Source organism: Erinaceus europaeus, chromosome 4 (assembly GCF_950295315.1).
Source record: "Erinaceus europaeus chromosome 4, mEriEur2.1, whole genome shotgun sequence".
In the NCBI taxonomy this organism is placed as follows: Eukaryota; Metazoa; Chordata; class Mammalia; order Eulipotyphla; family Erinaceidae; genus Erinaceus; species Erinaceus europaeus.
The window spans coordinates 26,976,174-26,988,456 of record NC_080165.1 but is presented as its reverse complement, the minus strand read 5'-3'; the positions used below and the strand labels follow the sequence as shown (position 1 = coordinate 26,988,456).

The following is a 12,283-nucleotide window of genomic DNA, read 5'->3' as shown; positions in this document are numbered from 1 at the left end:
GCTAACACACACACACACACACACACACACACACACACACACACACACACACACACACACCTGCTGCTTTGGGATTCAGTGGCCAGCAAGCTCCTCTCCGACTTAGAGTCTCTCCTTGGGAGTTAGGCATCAAGGCATCAGCCCCTCCATTGTAGGAGATGTGCAGTAGCCTCCCTGAATTGGGAGCACACATACTCTGAGTAAAACCAGCCCTTCTCCCAAGACTCAAGGCTGGGCTGGGCGCAAGCTCTCTTCCCCCACCTGGGGCTGATTTGCGACTTGCAACAGACCAAAGCCTTTTCTCCCCACATCTTCTCTTTCCTCTACATTTCTGGTACCCAGATGCAAGTGAAAGGTTCAAGTTTGCTTAGCCGGTCATCTCTTAGCCACTTGTTTTTAATAATCAAAACAGGGTACTTTGTTGTATGCCTACTTTGGCCTCTTGTGACTGTTTTTTAAGGATCCCAGTCCAAATATCTGTGCCACCTTGTGATGGCAGCCTGCATAATGCTTCATGTGTATACAGCAGGGAGGACATGTGACAGGACATTTGAGGTGACTCAGGCCTGCAGTAACGAGTGACTTTTGATCTATTACTTATCCTTAAGGCAGCCCTTTCTTACAGATATTGATATCTGTAGATATCAGTATTTCCATTTTATAGGTTAGCGGAACAGAGAATTGAGATAGTAAATCACCTGCCTGAGGCCACATGGTAGGAAGTGAAGGAGAGCCTGATCTTTCTGAATCCCAAAGATTTGTTAAAATCACATTGCCCCAGCTGATATAACTCAGACACGACCAGGACCTGAGTCATAGGATGTGAATGCAGTTAAATTTTGGACATTTTTCCAATCACCAATTCTTGCTAGGAGTTTAAATCTGTGTTAGTCTTGCTTGATGTCACGCTGACTTATCACAATCTAGAGACTAAAAACAGCACAAATAATGTTTTTCCTTTTTTGAAACTTTAAAGAAATATTATTTGTTTATTTTGCATAGAGACTGAAAGAAATTGAGAGGAAAGTAGAAGAGGAGAGACACCTCCTGCAATGTTTCACTGCTCATGAAGCTTTTTTCCCCCATAGGTGGGGACAGGGTACTTAAACCTGAGTCCTTGAACATTGTAATGTGTGCGTTCAACTAGGTGCACCACCACCAGGCCCCAAATAACATTCTCTTAATGTTCAGTAGGTTAGAAGGCACTCACTGGGTGGGGTAGGGGCAAATCCATCTCTGCTTTTATACTTTTTGCAGGCCACTTGAATTCCTCAGCTTGTGACTCCTTCTTCCATATTCAGAGTCACAGATGTCATATGTCTTTGGCACTTCTTCTGTGATCACATGTTCTTCTGACTGCAGGGAAAAGGTAGCTAGTTTGGTTGATTCCTAGAATTAGGCTGGGCCTTTTTGGATAGCTTAGGATGCTCTTATTTTTTAATTTTTTAAAAAAATTTTTATTTATAAAGTGGAAACACTGACAAGACCATAGGATAAAAGGGGTATAATTCTGCACAATTCCCACCACCAGAACTCCATATCCCATCACCTCCCCTGATAGCTTTCCTATTCTTTATCCCTCTGGGAGTATGGACCCAGGGTCATTATGGGGTGCAGAAGGTGGAATGCCTGGCTTCTGTAATTGCTTCTATGCTGAACATGGGTGTTAGTAGATTGATCCATACTCCGAGCTTGTCTCTCTCTTCCCTAATGGGGCAATGCTCTGGGGAAGCAGGGCTCCAGGACACATTGGTGGAGCTGTTTGCCCAGGGAAGTCCGGTTGGCATCATCATAGCATCTGGAACCTGGTGGCTGAAAAAAGAGTTAATATATAAAGCCAAACAAATTGTTGACTAATCATAAGCCTAAAGCCATGAATATTGCAGATGAAGATTTAGGGTCTCCATTTTGAAGATAGCTAGTAGGTCTATTTTAGGTCTATTCCAAGGGGCTCATGACTTTACTAGTTTTTGCCTGAGCCTGACATATGATATGCAGGTGGACCCAAGTTATTTTCTGGGGAAATGATGTCATGGCTGGAAAAAGGGCTAGAAAGCTGGATCAGGGAAGAGAGTAGCTCCCAAATATGGGAAAAGTGTATAAATACTGTTAACTATAAACTCCATCAGCTTGATCTGGGGGCCACTTTCAGCATAGAAGCCTAGATATATACCAGGTCCCATGAGATAGGGCATACACACACATGTATCCATAAATTAGGGAAAAACATATACCTGAAAGCAAAAGTGCACAATAGTTTGCAGTGAGTCAGTCAATAAATGAAGCAAGCAAGTAGAAAGACCTAAAAAGACACCATGAAGTACCTAATGAAGTAGTTTCTACTTTGACCTAGATACCATCCTCACCTACTTCCTATTACACTTATATCAGTCACTCCAAAGCTAACCTTATCAAAATAAGGACTACAAAAGCTGAATAAGGGCAAGAGACTGGCATGCTTTCATGATGACTCCTTAGTCCCTGTCAGGCCACACCATCAGCTGGGGCCCTATACAGGGAGTCCTGAGATTCTCAAACAGACATGATGGGTCTAGACCTTGAATAGATCCCTCTCTCCATTGTCACTGGTCATCTCCATCAGGAACAACATAATGAATCCCTTTGTGAGCCCCCATAGGACCTTGCCCTCAATGTGGATCAGCAATAGTAGAGAATGTTCCATCCTCTGAAGGGAGGTTGGATAACTTAGTCTATCTACCACCTGAGGAAGATGGGTTCTGAAATTGGTGCAACTTGGAACATTCCTACTCATGACCACAGAATGAGACTCATACCTACAGGGATGTAGAGGTTACATAGGATGTTCTTCTTAATCCTCCAGGTCCTACTGTTAATTATACCTGCAAGTTCTTTTTGCCACAAGAGATCATATATTCACAGATTCCAGGGACCAGGATGGGGATAACTAGAAGACCTTTATTCTGACTTCCATAGAAACCGAGTTTTGCAAAATAATGAATTTGAATTAATAATAACAACTATTTTTTCTATTTTAATTAATTTATTTTTACATTAGGCTATATAGGCAGTAGAGTGATTTTGATAGACTACATTTTTTTTTGGCCTCCAGGGTTATTGCTGGGGCTCAGTGCCTGCACTACGAATCCACTGCTTCTGGAGGCTATTTATTTTTTCCCTTTTGTTGCCCTTGTTGTTTTATCATTGTTGTGGGTATTATTCTTGTTGTTATTGATGTTGTTGTTGTTGGATAAGACAGAAATCGAGAGAGGAGGGAAAGACAGAGATGGGGAGAGAACGATAGACACCGTTTGTGAAACAACCCCCTGCAGGTGAGGAGCTGGGGGGCTTGAACCGGGATCCTTAAGACAGTCCTGGAGCTTTGTGCCATGTGCATTTAAACCACTGCACTACCACCCGGCTCCCTAGACTAAATCTTTTTTCAAAATTTTTATTTATAAAAAGTAAATGCTGACAAAAACCATAGGATAAGAGGGGTACAACTTCACACAATCTCCACCACCAGAACTCTGTATCCCCTCCCCTCCCCTGATAGCTTTCCTATTCTTTTTTTTATTTATTTAAAAAGGAGACATTAACAAAACCATAGGATAAGAGGGGTACAACTCCACACAATTCCCACCACCAGATCTCCATATCCCATCCCCTCCCCTGATAGCTTTCCTATTCTTTATCCCTCTGGGAGTATGGACGCAAGGACACTGTGGCATGCAGAAGGCGGAAGGTGTGACTTCTGTAGTTGCTTCCCTAATGAACATGGGCATTGACTAGTCGATCCATACTCCCAGCCTGCCTCTCACTTTCCCTAGTAGGGTGGGGCTCTGGAGAAGCTGAGTTCCAGGACATATTGGTGGGGTCGTCTGTCCAGGGAAGTCTGGTCGGTATCCTGCTGGCATCGGGAACCTGGTAGCTAAAAAGAGAGTTAACATACAAAGCCAAACAAATTGTTGAACAATCATGGACCTAAAGGCTGGAATAGTGCAGATGAAGTGTTGGGGAGTACGCACTGCAGACTATTGTGTACTTTTGCTTTCAGGTATATATTTTGCCCTAGTTTATGCATACCTGTGAACATATGCTCTAGCTCAGGGGACCTGGTCTATATCTAGGTTTTGGGACTTTGTTAGGAAGTGAACCACCTAGAATGGAATTAGAAAATACTATGAAATGAAAGGTCTCACCCAAGTAATGAAGCTGAAGAGTTGTCATTCCACACCTGAAGTCTCTGGACACATTCTGAAGTAAAGCATGCTGAGGTGGTACTCATTGTGTTGATTAGGTTGGGATTGGCAGATGCAATATCAGTTGGTATGAATTGAGAGAAGCATGCAGGAAAGTGAGCCCTACCCTAGAGGTTCCAGGACTGGGGAAATATAGGCTCTATAGAGGAAGTGGGAGGTTCCTGCTGTCTTAGGGTTAAGAAGACAATAGATAGCTATTGCTATAATCACATTATTTGGCAATTGGGTTAACTTTGAAAAACCCCTTTGTTAGGCTTTGCTGTTTGATGCACAACATCAGCATAATTTATGTCCTTTGACATTATATGTCTATAGCTGTGCCACTGGTTGTTTCTGTTATCCCTGGTCTAGGCTTTTGAGAGAGTCAACATATCAAAGACTCAGCCTATATATTAAAAAGACTCAGTCTGTGCTTTAAAAAGTTTGAGACATACAATCAATTTTCCCCTTTCATATTAATTAAATAGTGATTTATATGACTACAAATTAATAGGAGTGTACATAAACACCATTCCCACCACCAAAAGACTGTAAGCCATTCCCCCAATAAGCCAAACATCTACCCTCACCCCAGATTTTTACTCTGGTGCCCTACTCCAAATTCAGTCAAATCCTGCTTTGAGTTTCCTTTTCTGTTCTACTTTCTCAACTTCTGTTGATGAGTGCAGTCATCCCATATTCATCTTTATCTTTCTGACTTAGCTCACTTAACATAATTCCTTCTAGCTCTGCCCAACATGGGTCAGAGAGGGTGGGTTCACTGTTCTTAATAGCTGCATAGTATCCCATTGTGTATATATACACCACAGCTTTCTCAGCCACTCATCTGTTGTTGGGCACCTGGGTTGCTTCCAGGTTTTAGCTATTATGAATTGTGCTGCTATGAACATAGGTGTACAAATATCTTTTTGGTTGGTTGTTATGGAGTCCTTGGGGTATATCCCCAAGAGAGGAATTACTGGGTCATATGGAAGGTCCATGTCTAGCCTTGTGAGAGTTCTCTAGACTGCTCTCCACAGAGATTGGACCAATTTACATTCCCACCAGCAGTGCAGAAGGGTTCCTCTGTCCCCACAGCCTCTCTAGCATTTGTTGCTGCTGTCCTTTTTTTTTTTTTTTTTTTTTTATGTATGCCATTCTCACAGGAGTGAGGTGGTATCTCAATGTTGTCTTTATTGGCATTTCTCTGACAATCAGTGACCTGGAGCAATTTTTCATGTGTTTGTTAGCCTTTTGGATCTCTTCTGTAGTGAATATTCTGTTCATATCCTCTGCCCATTTTTGGATGGGGTCATTTGCTTTTTTGTTGCTAAGTTTGCTGAGCTCTTTGTATATTTTGGTGACTAGTCTCTTGTCTGATGTCTGGCATGTGAAGATCTTCTCCCATTCTGTGAGGGGTCTCTTTGTTTGTGTGATAGTTTTTATTGGCTGTGCAGAAGCTTTTCAATTTGATGTAGTTTCATTGATTTGTTTTTGTTTTAGTCTTCCTTGCAATTGGGTTTGTACCATCAAAGATGATACATCCTTGAGGTTTAGGTGGGAAAACATTCACCAATATTTTCCTCTTAAGTATTTGATAGTTTCTGGTCTAACATCCAGGTTCTTGATCCATTTGGAGTTGATTTTTGTTTCTGGTGAGATAAGGTGGTTCAGTTTCATTCTTCTGAATGTTTCAACCCAGTTTTCCCAGCACTATTTATTGAAGAGAGCTTCCTTTCTCCATTTAATACTTTGAGCCCCCCTTATCAAAGATTAGAAATCCATAGGTGTGGGGGTTAGACTAAATCTTTCTAAGAATCTAATAGCTGCTACCATCAGTGGTTGCTTTCAAAACTGGGTGCAAGTTATGAAATAATTATTTTGTGGGCATTAGAATTTAATAAAATTCTCCATGTGTCTTCCGTCAATGCTGCTATGGAGTTTAAATACATAGAGTTTTATAGTCAATTTGATATTTCTTTGCCCTTGAAAAGCAATCAATTTGTAGCACCATTTTACTAAATTATTTTGTTTATCTTAGATTTGAAATCTCATATAAATTCCTTGCTATTTTCAATTCAATATTAAGCATACAATCCACACAGGGATATAGGCAAAAATGTCTGCAATAATATTTTCATTCTTTTTAAATCCAGATTTGGACTTAGAACCACCAGTAGAATCAATTGGAAACACTTTCTGACATTACTTAAAGAATCCCAGTGGTTGGAAGTTAATAATGCCTTCCCTCTGGCAAAAAGAAATAGGTAGGTTTTTCTTTTTAAACTAAAATTTGGTTACATCTATCATAACAAGCTAAAGGTTGAAAACTATTTGAATTACTTGTTTTTCATTTTTTGAATGATAAATTTGTTCCCATTGATAACTGCCAAGGTTTGTGTACCTAGTGATTCACTTTATTAGTCATTTTTCTTAAAATTGCCTCAAAATATAAAGCAGATCTACCATCAGTTTCAATTTTTAGATGGAAAAATAAGACCATAGAGAGGTCTTGACTAGGTCACATGTTTATTGAGTGGCAGAAGCAGAAACGGAGCTGAAATACTTTGGGTATACACACCTTCACAGCCCATATTACACTGTTAAGTGTGTGCTGTGAGACTGCACAGACATTTATAACTTGTCCTGTGGGCAGGTGCATGTTACTTTATTTCCCATCCATCAGCTGTGTGGGCAGAGGTAGTGGGTCACGGGCATGAGTAACCATGAGCATCATTTCTTTCCCATCCTATCTGCCACAGCTTCAGATTGACATCATCATTTAAATTGTGGTGGTGACCCCTAGGTGTAATGCCGTATTAGTAATATGATATTTTAGAATTAAGGCTTTTTTTCTCTAGGAAGGCTCTTGTTTATATTGATATGTGTTCTCTAATGATTGCCCTGCCTAAGTCTGGAAGAAAAGAAACAGACCTTGTAGTCTTGCACATGCACTGACAGCCCTTTGCTCTGTTACAAAGTAAAATATACCACAGACTTAATTCCGATCTACATCAGAGTACATTTCTTAAGTGATGTTACTTCTGTTTCTTTTTTCCTGTCTTATAGCACCTAGTCTAGGGATATAACTAAAATATGAATTTAAGCTATTTTAGAATAGTGATTCTCAAATGTTGGGAATCTTACACACACACACACACACACACACACACACACACACACACACACACACACACACACACTCACGTACGTGGCATTTGGGCTTATCACAACTGGCACTTGGGCTTCAGAGATGCTGCTAAAATCCCACAGTGCACTAGACAGATCCTCTTTCCCCATGCACACAATGAGAATCATGCTTCCCGAACACTACCAGTACTTCAGTTCCTACTTATCCAGAGCTACTGCTTCCAGGAAAAATGCAGACTCTTAGAAGTCTTATGAGTAATTGAGGAATTTTGACACTTTATATGTTTTTTAATTTAAAATATTTATTTATTCTCTTTCATTGCCCTTGTTATTTTATTGTTGTAGTTATTGTTGTTGTTATTGATGTCATCATTGTTGGATAGGACAGAGAGAAATGGAGAGAGGAGGGGAAGACAGAGAGGGGGAGAGACAGACACCTGCAGACCTGCTTCACCGCTTGTGAAGCAACTCCCCTGTCACTGGAGAGCCAGGGACTCAAACTGGGATCCTTATACCAGTCCTTGCACTTTGCACCACCTGCACTTAACCCACTGCACTACCACCCAACTCCCATAACAAACACACATACACACACACACACACACACACACACACACACACACACACACACATATGCAACCCAAACTTGGAAGCAACCGAGGTGTCCAACAAGAGATGAGTGGCTGCAAAAGCTATGATATATATACACAATGAAATACTACTCAGTTATTTAAAATTATGAATTCACCTTCTTTACCTCATCTTAGGCGGAGCTTGAAGGTATCATGCTAAGTGAGATAAACTAGAAAGAGAAGAATGAATATGGGATGATTTCACGCATAGACAGAAGATGAGAAACAAGAACAGAAAAGGGGGGGGAGGTATGGATCAAACTGCCAATACCCATGTCTAGCAGAGAAGCAATTATAGAAGCCAGAACTCCTACCTTCTGCACTCCCACAAGAATTTTGGTCCATACTTCCAGAGGGGGAGAATTGTTAGGGGAAGATAACCAGAGAGCTCTGAACTCCAATTCCATCAAGACCTGGAGAGAGAAGAGGAAAAAAAAGAAGGATATTTAGAAGTATTAATAGGTGTAGGCATGACTTAGAAAGGAAGAGAAGGCAGGACCATTGAAAAAATGGTTATATATATATATACACACACACACCCTTGGGAGAACTACAACAGTTTCCAATGGAGGTAATGGGGACACACAGAACTCTGGTGGTAGGAACTGTGTGGAATTATATCCCTGTTATAAATCAATAATAAAATTTAAAAAAGAACAGAAAGGGGGAGCACAAAGTAAAACTTGGACTAGGTTTTGGTGTATTGCACCAAAGCAATAGACTCTGGGGGTTGGGCGGGGGATGGCTAGGGTCCTAGTGCATGATGTGGAAAAGGACCTAGGTTGTTTTTGAGTGTTTTGAAGACATGGTGAAATAAGAAATTTTACCCATGTGTCAATAGCTATACTGTAAACCATTACCTGCCCCCCCCATAAACGTTAAAAAAGTGATGGTAGGTATGTGTGTTTATACATCTACAGAACTAAATAAAACTAAGATGTCTATACAGATGCAGCATTGAAATCCTCCAAACAAATCTGAGAATTTTTCAGGAGCTAACCTGACTCACTTTTGCTATTTAGTGAACAGCAAGAAGAGGAAGTCAACAGCAGTATTTTGTCCTAAGTGTCAGAAGCCTCCTTTCTGACCAGAGATTGTAGTGAAGTTGGTTTTGCTCTCCAGAGCAGGTGCTCACAGAGCACACAAACTGGTGGACCTGAGCTCAAGGGGGGAGAAAGGGAGAAGGGTCTGATGATAGGTGGTCACAGCCATCGTCAGCACAAAAGGAGAGCTGGTGAAAGTTGAGATCATCACTATCTAATGCTGAAATATGTGCCATCGGCTGTCATGTAGGTGAGGATGATACACTGCGATGAACTCCACAGTGATCTGGTGTCTTTCCTAGTCCTGATTAAATTAAGAAAATGAAATGCAAGATGGCCAGTCCATTTTGTTTTTTGCCTCCAGGGTTATCGCTGGGGCATGGTGCCAGCACTGAGAATCTACTGCTCTTGGCAGCCATTTCCCCCCCATTTTATTGAATAGGGCAGAGAGCAAGTGAGAGTGGAGGGGGAGACAGAGAGGGAGAGAGAAAGAGAGACACCTGGAGTTCTGCTTCACTGCTTGTGAAGCATCTCTCCTGCAGGTGGGGAGTGGAGGCTCAAACCTGGATCTTTGGAAGGATCTTTGCACAGTACTATGTGCTTAACTAGGTGTGTCATTCCCTGGCCCCCACCAGGCCAGTTTTGTCAGCAAAATTATGTGATGCTTAGAAGGATTGTATTCTTGGGACTATCTTTCTTATTGAGTCTCACATTAACTAACAGCTATGGCTAGACCCAGGAAGCACACTATATTCTTAGGAGAAAGTCATCTGCAAACAAAGTATTATGATGTTTATTGTAAGGGTGCTTTTTTTCTCTCACTATTTGCATTTAGAAAGAACAAGTTCAAGAGCATAGTCTTGATCTGTTTTTTTCCCCTCTAAATCCTTTTGCAGCATCAACTCTAGAAATCAGTCCTACAAGGGAAACATTATCACTAAGTTATTCAGTCACGGGGACCACTACGCATCACTGAAGAAAGCACTGCTGATTGCTAACGATGTAAGATCTGACAACTCTTCTGAGAATGTTAACACTCAAAACGAGGCCAATAGGACTGTTCTTTCTTTCTTTTTTTTTTTTTTCCCTTAACTTCTCTCTCACTCTCTCTTTTTGTGGGTGGTTAATGGTTTACAGTAAATACATTTGTCAACACATGTAAAATTTCTCAGTTTCCTGCAAAACACTCTTACTCCCAGCCTAGGTCCTCCTCCACCATTTTGTGCCAGGATCTGAAACCCCCACCCCCACACCAACTCCTCACTGCCCAGAATCCTTTTCTCTGGTGCAACATACCAAACCCAGTCCAAGTTCTGCTTTGTGTTTCCTCTTTCTATTCTTATTTCTCAACTTTTGTCCATGAGTGAGATCATCCATATTCATCCTTCTCTTTCTGGCTTATATCACTTAACATAATTCCTTCAAGCTCTAAGAAGAGGTGAAGAAGGTGATCATTCTTGATCATTCTTAATAGCTGAGTAATATTCCATTGTATATATATACCACAACTTTCTTAGCCAATGATGTATTTCAGACCACTTAGGTTGCTTCCAGGTTTGGGCTATTACAAGTTGTGCAACTATAAACATAGGCATAGATGAACTTTTTTGGATGGGTGTGTTTGGTTTCTTAGAATATATCTCCAGAAGTGGAATTGCCAAGTATTAGGGAAGGTATGCATTGGATTGACCTTCTCGTGGTGCATCCCGTGAGTACCCATTCATTGGGGAAACTGACGATCCTTCCTAGCCGACTGAATCCACATGGATCCCAGTCACTTTCAAAGCCAACAACAAGCAGCTCCTGACAGCTTTCAACCTGACCTGTTGACTGGCTACAGAAGAAGGGCAAATGCTAGAAGAAGAAGAAGAAGGGAAGGTAAAGAACAAACACCTCATCACAGACCCCTGCAAGTGTCAACCCGGCTTTGACCTAGCACATTATGATTGGGCCCTCCTCAATCGCTATGGAACAGGCCATGGCCGGTGCGCCGCTATGTTCCATCGCTGGGGAGCCAGAGACGACCCGAACTGCCCCTGCGGCTACAGACAGACTATGACCCACATAGTCAACGACTGCCACCTCTCCAGATTCAAAGGAGGTCTTGAAACTTTACATCAGGCTCAACCTGACGCTGTTGACTGGCTACGGAAGAAGGGCAAACGCTAGAAGAAGAAAAAGGGAAGGTCCATGTCTAGCCTTCTGAGAGTTCTCCAGACTGCTCTCCACAGGGGTTGGACCAATTGACATTGCCAACAGCAGTGCAGGAGGGTTCTTTTGTCCTCTCAATTTCTCCAGCATTTGTTGCTACCATCCTTTCTGATGTATGACATTCTCACAGGAGTGAAGTTGTATCTCATTGTTGTTTTTATTTGCATTTCTCTGGCAATCAATGACTAAGACCATTTTTCTTTGTTGGTGTTTTTCAATATATTCTTTGGTGAACATTATATTTATATCCTTTCCCCACTTTTGGATGGGGCCTTTTGTTGTTGCTGAGTTTGGTGAGCTCTTTATAGTGTTTATTTTGGTTATTAACTTTTTGTTTGATGGTGGCATGTAAATGATCTTAGCCCATCCTGTAAGGAGTCTCTTTGGGTGGTGGCTTCTTTTGCTGTGCAGGAGCTTTTCAATTTGATGTAGTCCCATTGGTTTGTTTTTGGTTTTGTCTTCCATACAAGAACTGTTTATTCGTTTATCCATCCAAAGGTTTTGAGCACTTACCATATGTTAGGAATTATCCTGAGTGTTTATAGGGATACAAAGCCTGCTAACGAGGATTGGGTCTAGTTTGAGGACAGAAAATACAGCATTTGCTGCTTCACAGTCAGCTAATTGGGTAGAGGTGGTTAAAACAATGTGTGGTATGATGTCAAGAACAGTTGGAAGATAAGCACTGACTAGTTAAGGTGTGTTCTAGTTTTGTTACGCCTTTGCCTCACCCCAAGTTTATGGCTTCAACACCCACCTGTAGACCATAACATGGACATTCTCTTACTGTTACGCTTCCCAAACAGTCATTCTCTTTGAACTGCAAAGGAAAGCTAGTTCATTAATTTACAAATTTCTTTAAACATTAGCTCTTCCAACTTTGATGTTTATTTCAGAAAGCGGCATTTCTATTTCCCTTTTTACTAAACACATTTAATAACTGAATCTCTAGTACATAACTAGGAGTCTGGTAAGCTACTTACTTTTCCTCAGACTCAAACACGCTGCATGAAAGAGAAATGACTTG

At 41.2% G+C, this 12,283-nt stretch overlaps 1 protein-coding gene across 2 annotated transcripts in view; it reads left to right on the top strand.

Annotated features, from left to right (window-relative positions):
• Positions 1-12,283, top strand: part of EFCAB6 (EF-hand calcium binding domain 6) — a 259,282-nt gene that overhangs the window by 100,093 nt on the left and 146,906 nt on the right. For both annotated transcript variants that reach the window (XM_060189120.1, XM_060189121.1), the window contains 2 exons: positions 6,377-6,487; positions 9,942-10,047. In XM_060189120.1, the coding sequence (XP_060045103.1) occupies positions 6,377-6,487; positions 9,942-10,047 (217 nt within the window). The remainder of the gene's footprint in view (positions 1-6,376; positions 6,488-9,941; positions 10,048-12,283) is intronic.